Genomic DNA, 23,892 nt, shown 5'->3' with positions numbered 1-23,892 from the left:
ACATGTGAATGTATGTTTTTTTTTCTTGGAGCCCTCTAGATTATGGTCCACAAGAAAATCTGAGTAATGTTCATTACAGGGGTTCATAACCATCTCATGGCGGAAGGATGGCTCAGTGGTTGGCACTGTATGGTGGCTCAGTGGTTAGCACTGTTGCTTTGCAGCGCTGGGGACCTGAGTTCAAATCCCACCAAGGACATCATCTGCAAGGAGTTTGTATGTTCTCCCCGTGTTTGCGAGGATTTCCTCCGGGATCTCCGGTTTCTGATCTCACTCCAAAGACATACTGATAGGGAATTTAGATTGCAAGTAATTGAAATAAAGAACTCTCTGCCATGTGCTGCTGCTTCAGCTTTGGTGAAAGCCAATATAAGGCCCATGGTTCTCCTGATCCAAACCTTACAGTCTTACATATGCCTATGAGGCAGTTAAGTTTGGGTCAGGAAATCCATGGCCACTATGCATCTTGGTCTCTCCTTGGCCCATGAAAAATGGATGTGTGACCCCCAACTTACAACTGAGTTGATGGACGGCACTTCTAGTCAATTGCAGCCTCCAAAGTCCCAGCCAATTGCTGGTTGGGTTTGGCAGCCAATCAGGAATCTCGCTGTCTTTAGGCCGAATTCAGATATCTATCAAACACGGTCTAAGTACGGAGAGTGAAGGCCAGAATGGTCACAGGTGTCCTGACCCGAACTCAACACCTTCATATATGACTATCAGTCCTACTCCTTACTTACTCAGAGGATGTTTCATGGAGGTCTGAATTTGTCCTAATGTTTAGCTCATGTGGGCTTCATCTGCAAAAGCTACTTTACACATTTAGATGTCCAGTTTTCACGTACGAGTGCTATCTGTGATTTTTATGGATAGCACTCGTACTTATGATATTCACATGTCCGATTTTTTTATTTTTTTACCTCGGATTGAGTGGTCAGTGGAAAATATCAGAGACATATCCGATTTTGATTCAAGGGTTGGAACGAAATCATCTATACAGCTCAATGGGTTTGTGAAAAACATTGAACAGGATTTGGATGTCATCCAAGTATGGTCCATTTTTCACTGCCGGTGGCAAAACTTTTTTATTCCTCCATGTACGAGAAAATCAGATGACACTCTGCCCATTGGACCACACTCTGATCAAAGTCTGATTAGGATAATCTATCTGTTTTTCCCATATGTGGAAAATCACACATGTGAATATGCCATTACAGACAAACCAAGGTCGTTTGCTCTTAAAAAGATGGAAAAGAAGGGTTCATTTCGTGTACATGCCCATAGGACAAGCTGGGGACTACTATAGAGCGGTGCTGACTTGGAGGACAAGCTGTCAGTGCCCTGGACCCTGCACCACACTACTAGCATGCTGCTGCTTTTCTCTCCCACTTATATAATATATATATTTGTACACTTTTAATGTAATCAAGTGCAAAATAAAGAATTACTCATAATATAATTTATTATCTTCCACTAGAAGTGCTAGTCTCTTCTATGCTTTCTGTGCACACTGTACATGAGTGGTGTGTATTTAGTTATTAGCGATGTAGATGATTTTGTGTCGTTCAATCATCTCAATATCTCGCTCCAACTGTCTCATTTCGGCCTCCAGCCTCTCCTTGTGCGCTTTCTTGGGGACTGTATCAATCACAACTGAGAGCCCTTGATACTCATGGTGGAAATGATCCCAGTTTTTCTTCATTCCCTATAAAAAGAAGAAAAATGTAGTTGGGACATAAGTCGTACATGAGAGCACAAAACCGTCAACTTGTGGGACAAATAATAAACAGATCAAGGTCTAACCATATGACCAGACCCAATGTGCAGTATGGTGGAAGATCAGCTGCAGTAATGCAGCCTCGGATCAAACAGGGCTGTGCATCCGCACTCACGTGTCTGCTACTGCTGCCCAGTCCCAATCATTACATGAATGTGCTGCATTAGTAGACCCCTCGACATGGATGACAGCACTTCTACTGTTCTTATCTGTGACAAAAATGGGGGTCAGACACCTTTCCCCCCAATATTTACAACATTGAGCAAAGTAAAGATCAAAACTAGTGAAATGAAGATACATTTTTTGGGTGACAACCTCCCATTTCGCACTTGTTTTTAGGTGGTTATTATCACTTCACCAGTGTTGTGCTTTCTTGTGTTAAATATTGCAGTTCTGATTTATGGCTCCGTCTCCAACGTCACATTTTCGTTTACCTGAGCATATTGACATGATAGGTAAGTATCTCCTTGTATTTCTCATTTGCTGAAATGCAGCACCAAACTTGCAAGAAAGCTCCTCCATGCTTTACTGTTCCTGCAGACCCTCATTATTGTGCCGCTCTCAAGACCTCCGGTGACCAAACTGCCTTTGGTTACAGCTAAATAGTTCACATTTTGACTCAGTTCTGAGCACCTTTGGCCATTTTACTGCACTCCAGTTCCTAGGTTTTGTACATAATTGATTCACTAGTCTTGTTTTCATGTGGAAGGTATGGATTTGAGCTGCAATTCTTCCATGAAGACCACTTTTATCTAGACTTAGAACTCCGAACAGTAAATTGGTGTATCTGGGTCCTAGTGGATGTTGCCAGTACTGAGCTGATGGTACTGCTGGACATCTTCCAAGCCACATGACTCCCTCATCCTTGGTGCATGCGCTGATGTACAACCTTATGCCTCTGCACATGTGCTAACTCTGTTGTGTGGGGCACGCAAGTGCTGCCAGCCTGGATATACTTACTTTGATTCATTTTTCAGCCCATGAATGTTCACCTGTGTAATTTTATTTCATTATGTAATTCTCTTATTACTCTAAGGTTGCATAAAGACCTTTTTCACCACCAACTAAGTCATTTGCGAAACGTAAGTTGGGTTTAATGGATGAACCATGTCTAGATATTTGGACTCTGGTCTATCTTAGTATATTTACTTTTTGAACTGTTGCTTTCTGTTAGTGGACACTGCCTCTGTCTTCTATCTGGTGATTACTTATCATACCGATTATGCTGCTTGGGGTAAATAAGCCTTTAAGTATATCAGATTTACATGTGATATGCCTTATTACCTTGCAATTTGATTACTTTGTTGAATCAGTCCGATTTAGTTTACCTACTTGTTTTCTATGTGTACATGTTTTATAATCATGTTTAATTGAGTCATGTACAGTGGGAAAAATACGGTAAGTATTTGATACACTGCCCATTTTGCAAGTTTTTCCACCTACAAAAGATGGAGAGGTCTATACTTTTTATTGTAGGTTCACTTCAACTGTGAGAGACAGAATTTGAAAATAAAAAAACAGAAAATGACTTTGGGTGTCCAAAAGTGCCTGCATATAAGACTTCAACATAGACCTCATTACCTCAATCACACTCTGCCTTTCTTCTTCAGAGAGCTGCTTCATGGCTCCCATCCTAAGCCGTTCCTTCACATAGGCATCGTATTCCTCTTGAGCTCTCTGAACTTCTTCATTTCTCTTTGTTAAATACTCAGGAGTAGAACCATAATCCTGAAGAGTAAAAAAACAATAATAGAAAAAGAGAAGCAACAATGTGAGAAGTGTAGACGTCTATTTTCTAAATCTTCCGATGGTTGCTCCATGCACTGTAGAGCAGTGGTTCCCAAACTCCAGTCCTCGCGGACCCCAACATGTCATGTTTTCAGGATTTCCTTAGTATTTCACAGGTGATAGAAGTATTATCAAGGCATCAGGAATTCTCTCACATGTGTATCTATATGGAAATCCTGAAAACATGACCTGTTGGGGTCCGCGAGGACTGGAGTTTGGGAACCACTGCTGTAGAGCAGTCAAGGAGAATCCCAATACATCAGGCACATCCAAATTTTTTAAAGAGGATTACAACAGTACACATTTTATCTAGTTCAAAGGGGAAATGAAGAACATTTTATACTTTGTTTTAAGTCAAGTGAATCTCCATCTGAAAGAATTTCTTTTAAATAAGGTTTTTCAGCTTGAAATACTTGTATTCCCCATGATTAGCGATGGGCAAACCCGAACAGTAAACATCCTTACTGAACACCTACTGTTTGGGCACAGACACCGAACATGGCCTTCATCAGGAGATCTGTGTTACTGTTCGGGTTCGGTCCCCCGAAAACACCAGGTGTTTCTCACGCTGTCAAGTGCATGTCAAACACTGCCTCTGATCGGTGGTAAAATCATTACCGCCGGTGAGACAGCCACGGTTTCCACACTGTAAAATGATAGCGTGAGCCCGCAGCTGTGATCGAGGGTAAAAAGTTTACCTCCAGTCACTGGCGTCGGCTGATGGGACTACTGCTCCTATCAGCCAACGCATGCTGCCGCTAATAACAGCAAGAGCAGGTAGTGGCTGATGGGAGTATTCATCAGCCACTGCCTGCGCACTAAATAAATAAAAAGGACAGCGTAGGTTCCCCTGTATCTTTGATAACCAGCGAGGCAAAACTGACAGCTGTCAGCTTTACCAAGGTTGGTTATTAAGAATAGAGGGGTTTACACGGTTTTTTTAAATTATTTAAATAAATACTTTAAAAAAAGACATGGAGTAATTTTGACAATGAACCAAGCTAAAGCAGACAACTGGGGCTAGTATTCTCAGGCTGGTAAGGGGCCATGGATATTGGGCCCCCCATCCTAAAAATAGCAGCCCGCAGCCACCTAGGAAAGGTGCATCTGTTAGATGCACCAATTCTGGCACTTTGCCTGGCTATTCCCCCTTGCCCTATAGCGGTGGCAAGTGGGGTTCATATTAGTGGGGTTGATGTCACCTTTGTATTGTCCGGTGACATCAAGCCCACGGCTTAGTAATGGAGAGGTGTCTGTAAGGTCAGTGAGCAAGTGCAGTGCGGTGTTCTTGACATTATAGCTGACCATTTCAGTGTTTTTTGTTTTTTTTTTTTCCTCTGAAGAAAAAAAAAAAAGTGTATTATCCTCATGGATCCCATACAAGCTTTGGCTGATCAGGTCAAGCACCTGACCCAAATGTTCCACAGACTTAATGTGGAACAGCGCACGATGGCCCATACCCAGCAACAGTTGGTGGATACTGTGCAGGGGGCTGTCGCTGCAGGGGCTTCTAGTGCTGGGGACAGAGATGTGTCATTGGCATCCCCTGAATCTCCGGTCAAATTGCCAGACCCTTTCTCAGGAGATAAAAGGGAGTTCAGGTCGTTCAGAGAAGGATGCAAGCTTTTTTTTTTTTTTCTCTGAGGCCCCGCTCCTCCGGGGATGAGTTCCAGAGGGTGGGGGTCGTCATTTCCCTACTTCGGGGGGTTCCACAGGCATGGGCTTTCTCTCTCTCTTCCTCTGCTCCTGAACGTATGTCTGTGAATTTGTTCTTTGAGGCTCTGGGGCACATTTATGATGAGCCTGATAGAGTGCGTCTGGCAGAAGATATGTTGATGAGTGTGACACAGGGGAGGCACTCTGCTGAATGGTTCTGCTCTGAGTTCAGACGCTGGGCAGCGGAGGTCTCCTGGGATGATGCTGCCCTCCGGGGTTTGTTCTGTAGAGGCCTGTCTGAACGTTTGAAAGATGCCCTAGCCCTTCATCCTCCACCGGATTCTTTGGAGGACGCTATGATCCAGGCTGTCCGCATGGACCGTAGGCTGCGGGCAAGAGGGGACATGCTGCAGGAGACCCCTTTATTCGCCAATCTGAGAGACTGCATCTAGTCCTGAGCCCATGGAGGTTGGTGTCACGTCATTGGAGGAAAAAGAGAGGAGATGCCGTAGAAACAACCAATTGTGCTTTTACTGTGGATCCGCTGGAGATTGTAGAAGGAACTGTCCTTCTTGCCCTTCTTCAGTGAAGCCGTCAGGAAAATGTTACCCAGACTCAGTCAATCGAGAAGGTTGCCCAGACTCCCAGGTACCCTTTTCCTCACTTACTAAAATTCTGCTTCCGGTGGAACTAGAACTTACAGGCGGTCCGGTTGGGACTACCGCCTTTGTTGACTGTGGTTCTTCTATTAATCTGATGCCAAAGTTGTGACTTTTCATAAGATAGGGACAGTCAGGTTAAAAGATCCTGTTAAAATTGTGGCAATTGATTCTTCTCCTATCACCCAGGAGGGAATTTGTTTCATGACTGATACCTTTTCGCTGAAACTGGGTTCCACTCACGTGGAAAAATTAAGGTGTTTTGTTCTAAATAATCTGCTGGCTAGACTGGTACTGGGTATGCCTTGGCTTCAACGTCACAATCCTACTATTGACTGGGTCACGGGGGAGATCATTCAGTGGGGTTGTATGTCTAATGGTCTATGTTGTAACTTGACAACTCTTGTCACCCCGGTAAAATCTATGTCAGTGTCGTCTGTCGATCTGGAAGGTATTCCGGAGTACCTGAAAGATTTTGAAGATGTATTTTCTGAAAGTGAGGCTGAGGCGCTACCACCACATAGACCCTTTGATTGTGCCATTTATCTAGTCCCTGGAGCCAAGTTACCCAAGGCTCGCCTGTTCAATTTGTCCAGGCCCGAACGTCTAGCCATGAAGGAGTACATTACCGAGAGTCTCCGCAAAGGGCATATTAGGCCTTCTGTTTCACCTGTGGCGGCAGGCTTCTTTTTTGTTAAGAAAAAAAGATGGTGGTTTTTTTGGCCGTGCCTCGACTTTCGGGAATTAAACAAAATTACTGTGAAAAATACATACCCTCTCCCCCTAATTCCTGATCTATGTAACCAACTCACCGGGGCCAAGTGGTTCTCTAAACTGGATTTACGTGGGGCATATAACCTTATAAGAGTCCGGGAAGGGGACGAATGGAAAACAGCATTCCTGACGACTGAAGGGCTGTTCGAAAACTTGGTTATGCCCTTTGGTCTCACCAATGCTCCTGCTGTTTTTCAGAATTTTATTAATGTAATTTTCTCTGATTTAATTGGTCGTTTTGTGGTCATCTATTTGGATGACATTCTGGTGTACTCGGTGGACAGTCAATCTCTCTTGCACCATTTGCGGATGGTTCTCCTGAGACTGAGGGAGAATCATTTGTATGCTAAGTTGGAAAAATGCTCATTTTTCATGCAAGAAGTATCCTTTCTGGGGTTGACTGTGTCAGGGGAGGGTTTCCACATGGATCCTAAGAAGGTCCAGGCTGTTACGGATTGGGTGCAGCCTCATGACTTGAAAGGGTTGCAGCAATTTTTAGGCTTTGCTAACTTTTATAGGAAATTTATTAAGGGCTTCTCGCAGGTGGTAAAGCCTCTAACGGACCTCACTCTCAAGGGGGCTGATGTAAAAAATTGATCTGTAGCTGTAAAAAATTCTTTCATGACATTAAAAAAGTGCTTTTCTTCAGCCCCTGAAATGGTACAACCCGACTCGTCAAGACCTTTTATTGTGGAGGTTGACGCCTCGGAAGTAGGGGTGGGGGCAGTTTTGTCTCAGGGCCCTTCTACCCTTACTAATCTGAGGCCTTGCGCCTTCTTCTCTAAAAAATTTTCCTCTGCCGAGAGAAATTACGATGTCGGCAATAGAGAGTTGGCGGTAAAGTTGGCCTTTGAAGAATGGAGGCATTTCCTGGAGGGGGCCATTCATCCCATTACAGTCATCACTGATCACAAAAATTTGGCCTATATAGAGTCTGCCAAGAGATTGACCCCCCCCCCAGACAGGCTCGGTGGGCGCTTTTTTTTCTCAATTTCAGTTTACCATCACATTCCGCCCGGGATCTAAAAACATCAAGGCTGATGCCTTATCCTGAAGCTTTGATTCGGGCGGCAATTGTGAGGGGTTTTGGTGGCCCTGTATGGTAACAGATATTAAAAAGTTTGTGACTGCATGTGGGGTGTGCGCTCGTTCTAAAAGTTCTCAAGTCCGGCCGGCCGGGGAGTTGGTGCCTTTGCCAATTCCGGATAGACCATGGACACATTTGTCCATGGATTTTATCACAAATCTTCCTCCTTCCAGGGGCAACTCGGTGATATGGGTGGTGGTGGATAGGTTTTCAAAACAAGCCCACTTTGTACCTCTCCCCGCGTTACCATCTGCTGAAATCCTGGCCCGCTTATTTATGCAGCATATAATTCGGTTGCATGGACTGCCTATGAATGTGGTTTCTGACAGAGGGGTACAGTTTGTAGCCAGGTTCTGGAGGGCTTTTTGCAAAAAGCTGGGCTCCAACGGAGCGCACAAACCAATCGTTGGAGCAGATTCTGAGATGCTTGGCCTCTTTCAGGCAGGAGGACTGGTGTGAGGTATTGCCCATGGCAGAGTTTGCAATCAACGGTCGTGTGAGTCAATCTACTGGGAAGTCTCCCTTTCAGATCAACTATGGGTTTAACCCACATTTTGGAGAGTTTTCCCGCATGGATTCAGGTTGTCCTGGAGCTGAGGGTGCGACACAACGTCTTAGAATTCTTTGGAGGGAGGTTCAGAGGAATATTTCCAAGGCCCAGGAAAACTATAAGCGGTTTGCTGACAGGAGGAGGGGGCCAGGTTCAGCATTTGCAGTAGGGGAGAAGGTGTGGCTATCCACCCACAATATCAAGCTTAAGATTGCATTTATAAAGCTGGGCCCCAAGTATATTGGCCCATACAAAGTTGTGGAGGTTTTAACCCAGTCGCCTACCGACTGCAGCTGCCCACCTCCTTTAAAATTTCTGATGTCTTCCACAGGTCCCCGTTAAAGCCTGTGGGGACGGTGAGAGAGGATCCCTCATCAAATGCTCCACCAGTGCTGGTAGAGGGGCAGCTGGAGTATGAAGTAGGGCACATTGTCGACTCCCGCTGGGTGCGTCGGAGACACCGGTATCTGATACACTGGAAGGGGTACTCTCTGGAGGATCGGTCATGGGTTCCGGCCAGTTCGGTGCATGCTAATCGTCTGGTGCGGACCTTCCATGCCAGATAACCAGACAAGCCTGGGGGGCCAGTGGCCCCCTGTTAAGAGGGGGGTACTGTCATGGTTTGAACAGGGCTCTTGCCCTGCACTCACAGGGTTAAGTGTTCATGGCCTCTTTATGGATCTGGGAGGGGTATTTATACTCACTCTTTACCAGGGTTCTGTCAGCTATACTGTTGTTCTGGTGTGTCTGACCCCTGGTGTGCGTGTATTCTGCGTTGCTTGTTTGCTTCCCGTGTATGACCCGGTCCGTTCCCTCACTCTGTACTCTGTCTCTCGTTTTGGTACTATTGTCTTTTCTGGTTCTGACCTCCTGGCTTGGCTATCGTTACTCCGTTACGGTTTGTCCCTATTGTACCGTCTATTGCCCGTTCTGGTTTTCTGATCTGTTGCTACGTCCTGACTATCCATTCTGTCTAATCCTTTGCTATCTCATGCTCTGACCCAGCTTGATCTGGTTTCTGTCTGTGCCCCTTGGTAACATTGCCCTGTAGTTACCTTTCTAGGGTTGTCGCTGCAGCTCCTGGCTCTGTGGTGCTAAGGCCACGCCCCCAGCAGTCACATGCTTCAGGTCCTGTGAGCTTGGAGCATGTATCGTCACCACTGAGACCCCGCTCCGCAGGTATCTTTGTGCACAGTCTTTGTACTCAGGAAACGCGCACTGGCTCAGTGAGCAAGTGCAGTGCGGTGTTCTTGACAACAACATTTTGAATTTGTCAATTCTTCTTCTGTCTTGTCTTTTTATCATCCAGGTATGTTACGACAGAAAAGCAAATTATGTATGAGTCTGAGTTATTAGTGGCAGTGAATTGTTCCTCGACTTGAAGACCTTGTCCAGTGACTTCATTGTTGATTTCACCATAGTTCTTCTCCTATTGACTACCGGTGTCGCTACTGCACCTTGAGGGATCATTGATCCGGGGAGGTTGAAGTCCTTTACAACTTCTAGTCCGTCAATGTCCATCTCTAATGTGTCCCGGTTGTACCTGGCAATAGTGAATATCTTTTCCTTCTTTGTGTTGAGTGGCAGTCAATCTTTGCTATCAACGTTGTATCGTCTGCATATTTAATATTGTTGACGTTTTGTCCGGCAATTTTGATTCCTTCTTTATCGGCAACTTTCGAATACTTAATAGCTAGGTTTAGGATACTTAAAAATGCCCATACACAGCTGTTCAACCAACAGCTATCTCTTCCGTTCCCCCATACACATGAATTTCGGGCTCAGCCAAGTGCACTTGTGTTCTCTATGGGGAGAGTGGAGTAAGCCGCTGCCAAACTCATTAGGACACAGTTTATTTGCTTGTAGAACAAAAGAATCAAGCAAAAAAATTCCAGTTGCCTCTATCCTTCTTTCCCCTTACATCACTTGACATGGGAGAGTCAGAAGGGCCCTTAGACATTGGGTTCGGGTGACTTTTACCTAATATGTGTGAAATTCCTACAGATCATTGTGAATGTGTTTGTTTTTTTTTTTTTTTACAGAGGGTGCATTTACTTCTGAAGCTAAAATGTCTCCTTCAGAATAGGTAATTGCCATGTTTATAGCATATTATATATCCAATGCATTAGGTATAACACTATGTGGAGCTTCCACAAGACGGTATAGATCAGTGGGAGTGCTTACTAAGTATATGGTAGCTGCCGCTTGAGATGATTGATACGGCCTATTATTAATGCAGTGTATAAATTATGTACTCTTTCCTGTTATGTTAAGAGCATGTGTGACGTATACAGCAATGTTACCTTCTTTTTGATGTATTTAGGAACGAGTCCAGAGGTCTCCAGGAGATGTTTATCCCCTTTTTTGGTGTCCACATAGATGGGCTGTGGTTTCTTAGGCACAGCCATGACGGCCTCGGCTACGTTGGTCGTGATGAATCTTTTGTTAGTTTGCACTCCCATGAGTGGTTGGTCTGTTCTGTATGGTACCGGGGGGCGCTTGTCTTCTGCCAAGCATCGGGGGGGTCTACCTGTGGAATCGTACAAAGCGCTCTCTTGTTGTCAACAAGAGGGCAAAGCATATAAGAGATGAAAACTATAAGATGCATATTCTTAATATACTGTTTGCTGCAAGTCTTGATTTTAAAGGGTTATTCTCAGCTCATAAAATTATGTCATAACACTTTATGATCAATGTGGATCTTTGCTGAAAATGAATCGGTGTCCCCTCTGTTCCTTGTACAACTTCACTCTTGGTCACCCGGAAAGAAAGGAAAACGAAGCAGGTGTTATTCACTTTACTGGACCTGGGCTGCAAATCCCTGACGGCCAGCTAGCCAGAGCATTGATAAGGTAGCAGAGATTGCACCCCTCACTGATCATATCCTACCAGTATGCCATCATTTTATAGAATAAAGGAAAAACAGCGTATGCACAACTTCAGAAGGTGCTCAAGTAGGGCCCCACACCATACATGAATAATAAAGAAAACTTGGCACTCAACTTCTAGAATATTTTTTGGGATTTTTTAATGCAGCCAGAAAATAATAGACGTTTCGGCCTCACTGGCCTTCATCAGTAACAGACTGCAGTATAGTAGTTAATCGCATTCAGTGCGATTATAGAAGTGACACCATAGTCACTTTAAATGTGCCTGGTCATGCACTAGGCGCTGGGCATGGAGCCTGAATCAAATAGTACCTGGGTGGGTGGGGGTGCCATGCAGACATCAGCGACCAAGGATCCACTGTTGGTCAGCTGTGACACAGATTCTGGGTCGATTCTGGGTCGCTGATGTCTGCATGGCACCCCCACCCACCCAGGTACTATTTGATTCAGGCTCCATGCCCAGCGCCTAGTGCATGACCAGACACATTTAAAGTGACTATGGTGTCACTTCTATAATCGCACTGAATGCGATTAACTACTATACTGCAGTCTGTTACTGATGAAGGCCAGTGAGGCCGAAACGTCTATTATTTTCTGGCTGCATTAAAAAATCCCAAAAAATATTCTAGAAGTTGAGTGCCAAGTTTTCTTTATTAATCATTTTATAGAATGGGAAAACTCCATTAGGATGGGCTACATGGTGAAATTGGTAGCAACACAGTCCAGGCATCAAAAGATCACTATATGTTCCTGCTAAACAGCAGCATAATGTCATTGAATGAGGATGCATTGCGCCCCATAAGGGACCGCGACAATCAAGTCGCAAAAAGTTGGACCTTGCAGGCCACAATCTGCCCCCATTCAATTGTACTATGCTATGATGTAGAAGCAATCTGTGTAGGGGCCAAAATCATTGCGTAGCCCCAGTCTTGAGACAGGATCTGCTTGATGTGGCTGCCACATGCTTCCATCATCTATTCTACACCCATCTGTTGGCGCTCTTTGTGTTAAGAGAACTATTTTGGCTGATGGCATTTTACAGCTTCATTATGAAACCATGATGAAACCATCTTCAAGGCACACTTTACCTGTGCCTGTGAGAGGTCACTCACTTTGTGCCAGGGTGGCCTCCTTTGTGTGTTTCTGTAGGAACTCTTTAGGGGAAGGCACTTCTATTTTGGCTGGACCCAAGGTTTTGTGAGCTGCTTTATTTTTCTTCTCTTCGAGCTTCACCGAGTCCCTGAATGTTGACATGTATCTGAACACAAAGATAGAAAAGTAGTAAGATAATATCATTAGTAGAAATTTCAACATTCCCATTAAGGGGAAATACCTAAAAATGGCCTAAGTAAAAGAGCTTAAAGAGGATGCTAGCCACAGATTAGGTGATAACTAGTGACGGGCGAACTCGAACAATAAAGTTTGTGATCTGTCCCGAACACCTACTGTATGGGCCAGACACCCAAACAGTGACTTCTCCAAGAAGTCCTTGTTACTGTTCGGGTTCGACACCCTGAACATCGAATGTTTCCCACGCTGTTGTCTGGATGTCAGCGCAAGAAACACTGGCGGCTCTGATCGAGATTGATAAAAAAGGTGAAGTTCCAGATTGTGGGGTAGAAAAACAGGAAAAATGCCAAGGCGGTGAATACTTTTGCAAGCCACTGTACATGACATATATGAGAGCAGTGAGGGAAACAGTATATACAGGTTATTCTCATAAAATTAGAAAATCATCAAATAGTTAATTCATTTCAGTTCTTCAATACAAAAAGTGAATCTCATATATTATATAGAGTCATTACACACAGAGTGATCTATTTCACGTGTTTCTTTCTGTTACTGTTGATGATTATGACTTACAGCCAATGAAAACCCAAAAGTCATTATCTCAGTAAATTAGAATAGTTAACAAAAAACACCTGCAAAGTCTTCCTAAGCGTTTATAAAGGTCCCTTAAGGTACTGTCACACTTAGCAATGTACCAGCGATCCTGACCAGCGATATGACGCGGTCAGGATCGCTGGTACATCGCTAAGTGGTCGCTAGTGAGCTGCCACACAGGCAGATCTCACCAGCGACATCGCTGGGGACGGGGGTCGCTACTTACCTGTCACACCAGGCGATCCTGCGTCCTCCCGCCCGGCTCCACGCGTCGTCCAGCCAGTTCTCGCGTGATCAGTGATAACCAGCGGGGGAGCGGGTCGTAGGTGAGTATTAGACACAGTGATATCGCTAGCAATATTGCTATAACGTCACAAGTTATAGCGATATTGCTAGCGATATCTCTTAGTGTGACATGCCCTTAAGTCTGTTTCAGTAGCTCCACAATCATGGGGAAGACTCCTGACTTGACAGATGTCCAGAAGGCAGTCACTGACACACTCCACAAGGAGGGGAAGCCACAAAAGGTCATTGATAAAGAAGCTGGCTGTTCACAGAGTGCTGTATCCAAGCATATTAATGGAAAGCTGAGTGGAAGGAAAAAGTGTGGTAGAAAAAGGTGCACAAGCAACCGGGATAACCACAGCCTTGAAAGGATTGTTAAGAAAAGGCCATTCAAAAATTGGGGGAGATTCACAAGGAGTGGACTGCTGCTGGAGCCATTGCATCAAGAGCCGCCACACACAGACGTATCCAGGACATGGGCTACAAGTGTCACATTCCTTGTGTCAAGCCACTCATGACCAATAGACAACGCCAGAAGGGTCTCACCTGGGCCAAGGAGAAAAAGACCTGGCCTGTTGTCAGTGGTCCAAGGTGTTGTTTTCAGATGAAAGTAAATTTTGCATTTCATTTGGAAATCAAGGTCCCAGAGTCTGGAGGAAGAGTGGAGAGGCCACAATCCAAACTGCTGGAGGTCTACTGTGAAGTTTCCACAATCAGGGATGGTTTGGGGAGCCATGTCATCTGCTGGTGTAGGTCCACTGTGTTTTATCAAGACCAAAGTCAGCGCAGCCGTCTACTGGGATATTTTAGAGCACTTCATGCTTCCCTCTGCCGACAAGCTTTTTGGAGATGGAAATGTCATTCTCCAGCAGGACTTGGCCCCTGTCCACACTGCCAAAAGTACCAATACCTGGTGTACACACAACAGTATCACTGGGCTTGATTGGCAGCAAACTCACCTGACCTTAACCCCATAGAGGATCTATGGAGTATTGTCAAGAGGATGATGGGAGACACCAGATCCAACAATGCAGACGAGCTGAAGGCTGCTATCAAAGCAACCTGGGCTTCCATAACCCCTCAGCAGTGCCACAGGCTGATCACCTCCATGCCACGCCGCATTGATGCAGTAATTGATGGCAAAGGAGCCCGACCAAGTACTGAGTGCATTTACTGAACATACATTTCATTAGGACAACATTTCAGATTGTAAAATCATTTTTCAAGCTGGTGTTATAAAGTATTCTAATTAACTGAGATAATGACTTTTGGGCTTTCATCAGCTGTAAGCCATAATCATCAACATTAACAGAAATAAACACGTGAAATAGATCACTGTGTGTAATGACTCTATATAATATGAGTGTCACTTTTTATATTGAAGAACTGAAATAAATGAAGTTTTTGATGATATTCTATTTGTGTGTCTGTGTGTATATAGATAACACAATACCTGCTTGCTGTTTATTACCTCTGCCCTGAGTTCTCCCGTGTCACTCACCTGGGGGGTTTGGCCACTTTCACCTCCTCTGTGGGGATGAGGTTATAGATGTTCTCAGCTGGGTTCATGGTCTTCATTTTCGGGGTCTGGTCATATAGCAGAGGACACACTGCCGGTGCTGCTGTGTGTCACAGAGTCCTGGCTCAGCAGTGTTGTCTCTACAGTCACCGCGGCAACAGTATCTGCTCAGCGGCTTTCTTTTTTTTTTTTTTTTCCCCAACTAGCTTTATTGCACCAGTTGTTATTTTAGGACTACAGGTAAGTGTGCTAAACGTGACAATCTATATATCTACCTATCTATCGAGGAGAGGACATAGGGTTGGTACAGGCTGTGCAGCTACACAGAGGTGAGGGGGAGACTACCTTCAGAGCAGGTGGAATTGTGCTTTATAATGAGGTGTTGGACCGCAAAGACCCATATACTGTTCTTGCACAGAGGCCTCTCCTGTGTCTGCCAGTCTATCTATCTATCTATCTATCTATCCCATATCTATCCATCTATCTATCATCTATCTTATCTATTATCTATCTATCATCTATTATCCAGCTATAATCTATCTATCTATCTATCTATCTATCTATCTATCTATCTATCCCATATCTATCCATCTATCTATCATCTATCTTATCTATTATCTATCTATCGTTCTATCTATTATCTATTATCTATCTATCTATCTATCCCATATCTATCTATCAATCTATCTTCTCTATTATCTATCTCTGTATCGGTCTATCTATTATCTATGATCTATTATCTATCTATGATCTATTTTATCTATTATCTATCTAGCTATCTATTATCTATCTTATCTATTATCTATCTATCTCTGTATCGGTCTATTATCTATGATCTATTATCTATCTATCTCGTGATTGTTAATTGAACATGCGCAGTGTCACAAGCAATCACACATAATCTGTGCACTCTGTAACCATTACCAGCTCCAGGATTATGCAGGTCCTTGGATGATAGAGGCCCAGGGACCCTCATTCGTTTTTTATTTTCCTCCTCGCCTTCCAAGAGCTGTAACTATTTTAGCAACTAAAATAAATTAATTTTGTCATTTCTATTTTATTAGTTCGGTCAGGTGCAGCTATGAAATATGTTATTTATATTTTTTAGATTTTATTATTTACATTACGGGAAATGACAGGTGATATGAACTTTTATATGCACTCCTTAACATTGAAATTACAATAACATGACGGAAAAATCGTGGAATTATGGAAATCGCAGGACGGCTAGACATGTTACCGATATGCAAATGATGAAAAAATGGAAACCTTTTCAAAATATTAGAATTTATTCAGTATCAAGTATGAGCACTTAGGGTGTGTGCACACGGTGCGGATTCTGCGGCATTGTACAGTACCTTTATAGTCAATGGAAAATGAAAAACGCTGTGCACATGCTGCGGATTTTTCCGCACGAATTAGCTGCAGTTTTAAATCCGCAGCATGTCACTTCTTTGTGCGGAATTCGCAGCAGTTTCACACCTGCTCCATTACCAGGTGTCAAAACGCAGGAGGAAAACGCAGGCTAATCCGCACTAAATCCGCAGGTAAAACGCAGGTCATTTGACCTGTGCATTTACCTGCGGATGTAGCCAAATCTGCGTGGAAAAATCCACAGCAGAATTCGCACCATGTGCACACACCCTTACAGCCTTGGCTGCTATCAATGAAGTTATTAATGGTCGTCTGAGGAATGTTCTCTGCATTTCGCACTGAATGCACTTGGGCAAATCATCAAGATCCGCTGCTGGCAGTTCCTGAGCAATTGCCGACCAATGGCGTCCCAGATGTGTTCGGTGGGAGACAAGCCTGGAGACTCTGCAACCACACAGGCTGCTCACAGGAGCTTGACTAACATGCGCTCTGATGTTGTCAAGCTGTAAAACGGCTCCTAGGACACTTCAGAGAAATGCCCGTAGTATTGGGTTCATGATTCCACATCTTTTACTTCTTGGTACAATTTCAATATTGAGGAGAGCATTTCTATTTATGTTTTTGTACCTTTTCTCTTTTCTTTTTTAACGTGTTTTAATTGCTTTCATGGAGAACTTGAGCCTGCAATAACTTGTACAGTAAACTGCAATACTGTAATATTGCAGCATATGCACGGTGGCTCAGTGGTTAGCACTGTAGCCTTGCAGCGCTGGGTTCAAATCCCACCAAGGACAACATCTGCAAGGCGTTTGTATGTTCTCCCCGTGTTTGCGTGGGTTTCCTCCGGGTTCTCCGGTTTCCTCCCACACTCCAAAGACATACCGATAGGGAATCTAGATTGTGAGCCCCAATGGGGACAGTGATGATAATGTCTGTAAAATTCTGTAGAATTAATGGCGCTATATAAGTGAGTAAAATGAATAAGTAGTCCCCCCGACTGCCATTAAATTATGTTACGAGGAGGCTGATGGGAGTCGGAAGGGACACCTTCACCCATTTCTACTTCTCTTTCTCCAATGTAACTGGTGATGTATTTCATCTTGAATCCTGATAATGTATAACTATTGTCATCCTAAAGCAATTATTCCAATGCCCTCCGACCCTGCCTGCCCCCTGTGAGCAGGAAACACATTTCCTATAATGGTACAGGAGATTTGTCCAGCGCTGCGGCCTGGCAATGTACAGTTCCTAGGACACTGAGGACACCTCCTGGATCAGCCCAGGTCCTACCACAAGGCACTGAGCTACAACTATCCATTACATGACAGCCTGCATCCAGTCAGCCAGTAATCTAAGCTCCAGTACACCGGATGTCTGCTGCCCCTGGGTCGCCCTCCCAGAGCTGTGGGGTACTCGGTACCGGGCCGGTCTCTCAGAGGGGATTGTCACAGCAGCGGTGACCCGGTCCTTGGCCCTGGGCGCCCATATAAAAGGGGTTGATTTGGAAATAAAGTTTATAAGTGATTTGTGACGCCACCTGTGGTGTACGGCAATGAAGGTGTTAAGCCGACGCTGCGGACAGATGGTGTGGTGCAGCAATGATGTTGTAGCCCTCCACAGGTAGGGCTGTAGTCCCTGGGCAGTGTAGCGGAATGTTTAGGAAGAGGGTGCAGTGTTTGGCACAGAGATGTAGCAGTGCTGAGGAGGTTGCAGGAAGGAGGCAAGGACACAACAGGGTGCAGTTTCTTTACATTTACTTGGCAAACGCAGTCCAGGGTCCTGGTTACAGATGGCACAGGAGCAGGCTAGCCTGGAAGCAACTCAGGGATCTCTCTATCAGATGGGTTGTGTAGTCTCCTTCCTAGCGCTGGCTTGAGGTACATGCAGTACAGTGTTACACTGAAGTTCCTCCTTCTTATCTTCTCTTAGAACTACCTCGTATGGCAGACAGCTGTAGCCCTCTATCTCTCTTGGCTCACCCGTCGCTGTTGTGCCTCCGAGTCTTAGTTGGGAATAGCGCATTTACAGCTTACTATTCCTCTGGTTTCTGTTGCAGGACCTTCAGTATCCATACAACCGTGGAGACCAGGCTCCAGATCATGCGCTATCACTGGGAAGGAGCTCTCTATCCTCAGCTCAACCTCCAGCTTCTCTTTGCCCTCCTCACACTAACTCCTCATTTCCCTTCTTGGCCCTCAGAGAGCACTCCTCCCCCAATTCTGGTTCAGAGCTCCCTCTGCTGGCCTGGAGTGGGAACTGTGTTGCATGACATGGTTAACTGCTAGAGAGACCCTTCCTTCCTTCCAAGCCTGACATCACCCTCCTTGGAGGAAGGCAATGCCACTGTGGCGACCATACTCCTGGGGGCGCCACACCCCCTATTGGTTGTATTGTTCTTCTGTGCACAGGACACATAACAACTACAACAACATCATTTCTTGTGCAATTATTTTCCCAATATTAAAGGGAAACTAACACCAAAAAATGACCTATTGTTTAAATCAGGTTTTTGTGTTGTGTTTTATTTTTCACATTTTTTTTTTCATATCATGATTATTAAAAAGACAAAATTAGTAATCATGCAAATATTCACACTGACCGCTGGTGTTTTTTTTTTTAAGTCTCATTTCTCCTGTTCTTTCAGGAACCATTTTCAGCAGTCTCTTTTATCATCGGAGGCAGGATTACAATGACAGATAACACCTCTAATAACACAAACTCCGCCAATCACATTAGGCGATATCACAGCTAATGCTAACCCCCCCCCCTCCACTCCCAATTACCTTTCCACCCCCTCATCGGGTGCTTTCATACAAAAGATATTGCTGAGAGCTGACCACTGTGGCTATGTACATATATTGTTTCCTGAAACAGGAAGTTGGAGTTTAAAAAGGCCCCAGAGGCCGGTGTGAAAATTGCAAGATTTCTATTATTTATTTTTTACTACAGAAAAGGATATGGAATTTTTTTTTTTCTTTTAAAAGATTAAAAATTCCAAAAACCTGATTTAAACAATAGTTCATCGTTATCTGATGACAGCTTCCCTTTAACAGAACTGAAAATCTTGTGAACGCTGGAAGTTTTTCAATTTTTTTTTTTTAATATTAAGTTCATTTTCAGCCGCCTTATCGATCACAAGTGGCTTTGGCGGTGTCCTGCCAACAGTTTTATAATGCTAGAACCAAATCCTTTCTCTCGCAAATCAATAATCTGCATTATGCTGCAGCTTCAGAAGAAGAGCTGCAAAGAAAGACGGCTTTTATGCAACTCGTATGAAAATCCCCTGAAATGAATATTCGCTAATCCAGACTGACTGCCTAGTATGGGATCCTAGACTTTTTTTTTCTCCAAAGCCCTTGGGATCATCATGTATGTAGTGGTGGCCCAGTGTCCCCCCGAGCCCTGCTGATGGGGGCAGCAAAGAAGGACGTGATGGACTCGGCAATGTTCATCTCGGATGTTTTCATCTTTTCCAGAGTTGCTGATCCTCCTCTCCCTGATTTTTGTGTTTTTATACTTTTTACATGGCTCATCTTTAAAAATCAATGTTTCATCACGAGTGTCTGACCTCCTGGACCTCCACTGATCAGCACAGTAAATACAAAGAGTATAGCTTTCTTTTAACTCTTTGGACATGCAGCCTTATTTATTTTTTACAATTAATTTTTTTTTCTCCCATTTTTCCCAAAAGCCACAACTTCCTATTGTTTTGTAGGAAGAGTAATATTGGCACTAGTTGTATTTTTTTTTTTTTTTTTTTTACATAGGATGTAGTCTTCTTGAAACCATTAATTTTATACTATATTATATATTGACAAAAAAAAGGAAAAACTTTCACAATGAGGAGGAATTATAACAACAACAACTGAAAAAAAGGTGCTATTCTGCTTTTTGCATTTTTATTTTTTTTTGGGGGGGGGGGATTCGTTTTATGTTCACTTCATGGTAAATATGACCTGGGAACTGTCAGTACATTTATACTGATGCTAAAGTTATAATTTAGTTTTTTGCTTTACCGCTTAAAAAATCAATTTGTGGCTCCATATTCTTAGAATTATGGATTTTATTTTTTTTGTGTATGAGTTGTAGTTTTTATGTATGCAACTTTCTGATTGTACTAAAGAGATAAACAATACAGCAATTCAGCCATATCACACCAAGGGATAGATATAAGATGTATTATTTATTAGGTCAGTCCTACACATGTTGATGCAAAATATTTTGTTTTATTTTTTTAGATTTTTTTTTTGTTCAGCTTTTGGAAAAAAAACAGGCATTAATTGAACCATTATTACATGTATGGTATTTTTTTATGTTTGAAAAATATTTGTAACTGTTCTTAGTATTTTCATTGGTCTTTCTACAAGACTTGAATTTGTGTTGGCTTGACCCCTTATACAACACATTGTACAATCGCAAGCTAGGCTTCATGGGTGTACAAACATGGCAGACACGGGAACCCCAATTAGGCACCTGGCTGCCATGACCGTGCCATCAGCACCTTGCAGTCCGGTTGGGCAGGAGGATGTGTGGCGCCCCTGAGGCTTCAGTCGTCACAGAGGTACTGCATCTTCTAAGGTGTAGTGCCCCACCATCCAGGTAAGGTGGGAACTCCTGTCCACGCTCCACACCTGCATTCCACACACAGGATAGTTCAGTGGGGCCACCTAACAGCTTCAGGCTGGGGGTTAGCAGAGCACCCCTCGTGGAACCCTGCTTTGTAACACGAGATGTGCTGGGAGGCGGGTGGAGTGAGATGATATAAAAGAGTGGGAAGAGTGAGGGGGGAGTTGGTTAGTGAGAAAAGAGAGAAGATGGGTGTCTGAGGGACGTGCTGCAGCAGGTCCCAGTGATCTGGGCTGCTGGCACGAGAAAGACCAGAGAAAGAGACTGATAAGATTGATAACCTAACCTTCCATAAGAGAGAACAGATCGGAACAAAGGAGAATAGAAGGACGGTGGGAAGCTGGTTGAAGAAATATAGAGAACCCTTCCAGTCCAGAGAGCGCAAAGGCCGGGGCCCGGTCCCCGAGGTTGATTGGATCTTTATGTCCGGCAACAGACACCGGAGGAGTAGTGAGCCGCTAACGCCTTGCTCCCATCATAGACTTGGGACACAACAGCAACTGAATAGAGAGCCGGGACGTAGTGAGGAGTCCCCGAAGCAGGCTACAGCTGTCTGTCATACAAGTAGAGACTAGGAACACCTAGAGAGAGGCATTCCAGAGTAACTAAGTACTGGAGTGCTTCGCACCTAAAGGCGCATTGGAGGAGTCGTTCAGTAAGGTACATGTTGGCGGAGTGTGGAAGGGAGAATCCTATCCTGCCTGGAGGTTGGCTGGAGCCCTGACCTGGAGAACACGGTACGGAGGCAGGCAGTTGAGAGAACTGCAAACAGTGAGTAAAGCTTTGGAACCGCACACCCTGGTGTCCTCCAGTTATTCCTGCACCAATACACCTGGGTACCAGCATCTATACCTTTCTGCGCCTCTCCTCATCCATTGCACCTACACTGCCCTGGGACTAAAGCTCCACCTGTGGGGAGCTACACCATCTTTGCTGCACCACACCATCAGTCCCAGTGGATCTGCATGCAGCGTTGGCTCAACATCTTACTTGCTAAACACCACGGGTGGCGTCACGAACTATTCTAATAAACTTTAACACCATTAACATCACCGCCATTGATATTGGGCGCCCAGGGCGACGGACCGTGTCACCGCTGCTGTGACTCATTCCCGCCTCGACACCGGCCCGGTACCGAGTACCCCGCTGCCCTGGGTGTTCGAGGGCGACCCAGATGCTGACACATTTCTTACCTCTTAGGAGTTAGGTGGCTAAATTGTATAGATACCGTAGATTTGGGTGAGTGGTGGGAATTTATGAAAAGTTGCACTTTGAGCCAATTTTGGACTAAAAACCCAGTTTGCCAATCTTCGGGCTGCAGTGCATCAGAAAATAAAACCTACAGCTTCTATTAGCTGCCGTTGATTTCAGCAGGAATGTATGCAAGTTTTCTGCATATATTTTAATAAATTTATTGCCAAGTGGTTGTCACTGTCCCTTTTTTGCTTTGTACACTTTTTGAAAAATTAACAGGACTGGTGCAAAAGGGCAGAAAGTTGCAAAATATTTTGCACAAATGCCCCTGCTCCAAATTTGATGCCAGAACACTGAGAGGGAACGATAAAGTATTATCTTACTATACCATGCAAATGATCATTTTATAGTAGATATATGGCAAATTGTCACGCCCGCAGGTGGTGCACATGGTTCGTGGACCCACTGTGCCACAGGGCTGGGCCTGCCTAAGGAAGGGTGTAGCTAAGCGGTTACCTGACAGGTACCACTCCTAGGCAGAACCCGGTACTGCGTCTGTTCAAGTTCACTGTCACTGAGTAAGGACTAGGAGTCTGTTCAGACTAGTAAGCTCTGGCTCTGCTACAGAACAGTTCCTGACACAGATTCAGGCTATTATCAGACTGTGCTAATTTGGAGACTGGTTTTAGAAGGCCGGATAGAAATGGACAGGGAGAAGTCTCAGGCACTGGCCGCACATGGACCGGTGGATCAGTTTGAGACTCTGGCCACACACAAACCAGGAGAGCAGGATCAGGCACAGGCTGCACATGGACCAGGTAAGCAGGTTCAAGCGCTGGCTGCACACAAACCAGGAGAGCAGGATCAGGCACAGGTTGCACACCAACCAGGGGAGCAGGATCAGGCACAGGCTGCACACCAACCAGGGGAGCAGGATCAAGCACAGGCTGCACACCAACCAGGGGAGCAGGATCAAGCACAGGCTGCACACCAACCAGGGGAGCAGGATCAGGCACAGGCTGCACACCAACCAGGGGAGCAGGATCAGGCACAGGCTGCACACCAACCAGGGGAGCAGGATCAGGCACAGGTTGCACACCAACCAGGAGAGCAGGATCAGGCACAGGTTGCACACCAACCAGGGGAGCAGGATCAGGCACAGGCTGCACACCAACCAGGGGAGCAGGATCAAGCACAGGCTGCACACCAACCAGGGGAGCAGGATCAAGCACAGGCTGCACACCAACCAGGGGAGCAGGATCAGGCACAGGCTGCACACCAACCAGGGGAGCAGGATCAGGCACAGGCTGCACACCAACCAGGGGAGCAGGATCAGGCACAGGCTGCACACCAACCAGGGGAGCAGGATCAGGCACAGGCTGCACACAAACCAGGGGAGCAGGATCAGGCACAGGCTGCACACCAACCAGGGGAGCAGACTGCACACAAACCAGGAGAGCAGGATCAGGCACAGGCTGCACATGGACCAGGGGAGTAGGTTTAGGCCCTGGCCACACATGGGTGATTGGCAACCTGCTTAGCTTTGACAGTTATTGGGAAACGAGCGTTCCTAGGAATAATGCTTGTTACCGATATTCAGCCAGCATTAATTCACTTTTACTTACAGGCAACAGAATGCAAATAAGTTCTCCATGAAATGGAAGAAACCTGTCTACACTATCTGATTCTGCAAATATGAAATACTTTTTTTTTTTTTCTTTCATGACTGTTTTCATATATATGACGGCTTTGTTTTTAGTGTCACGATTACTAATGCAGATCTTTTATGGGATGGAAAAAGTTGGTGGAAAAAGTAGGAAATGTTTCTCCA

At 44.8% G+C, this 23,892-nt stretch overlaps 2 protein-coding genes across 2 annotated transcripts in view; one reads left to right on the top strand and one right to left on the bottom strand.

Moving 5' to 3' along the window:
• The window catches only part of THNSL1 (threonine synthase like 1), a 41,563-nt gene that overhangs the window by 4,046 nt on the left and 13,625 nt on the right, over positions 1-23,892 (top strand). The gene's annotated exons all lie outside the window — the stretch shown is intronic.
• Positions 1,445-15,028, bottom strand: ENKUR (enkurin, TRPC channel interacting protein). The gene is made up of 5 exons (XM_073581772.1): positions 14,850-15,028; positions 12,292-12,437; positions 10,595-10,845; positions 3,359-3,505; positions 1,445-1,705 (listed from the first exon to the last, which is right to left on the bottom strand). Exons 1-5 carry the CDS (start codon positions 14,924-14,926, stop codon positions 1,532-1,534), a joined length of 795 nt encoding a protein of 264 aa, XP_073437873.1. The 5' UTR covers positions 14,927-15,028; the 3' UTR covers positions 1,445-1,531.

Source organism: Dendrobates tinctorius, unplaced genomic scaffold, assembly GCF_039654945.1.
Source record: "Dendrobates tinctorius isolate UK_male_01 unplaced genomic scaffold, ASM3965494v1 ptg000070l, whole genome shotgun sequence".
Classification (NCBI taxonomy): domain Eukaryota; kingdom Metazoa; phylum Chordata; class Amphibia; order Anura; family Dendrobatidae; genus Dendrobates; species Dendrobates tinctorius.
The sequence above is the reverse complement of the archived record's forward strand: the minus strand, read 5'-3'. Positions and strand labels throughout refer to the sequence as shown.

What these genes read in the sequence shown, in the direction of transcription:
- ENKUR (XM_073581772.1), bottom strand. Translation starts at nt 14,926, where the DNA reads ATGAAGACCATGAACCCAGCTGAGAACATCTATAACCTCATCCCCACA. An exon ending in GGAGGCCACCCTGGCACAAA is followed by an intron (nt 10,846 to 12,291) that starts GTGAGTGACCTC and finishes GTTGACAACAAG; the next exon opens with AGAGCGCTTTGTACGATTCC. An exon ending in AAAGGCAGAGTGTGATTGAG is followed by an intron (nt 1,706 to 3,358) that starts GTAATGAGGTCT and finishes TTCTTTTTATAG; the next exon opens with GGAATGAAGAAAAACTGGGA.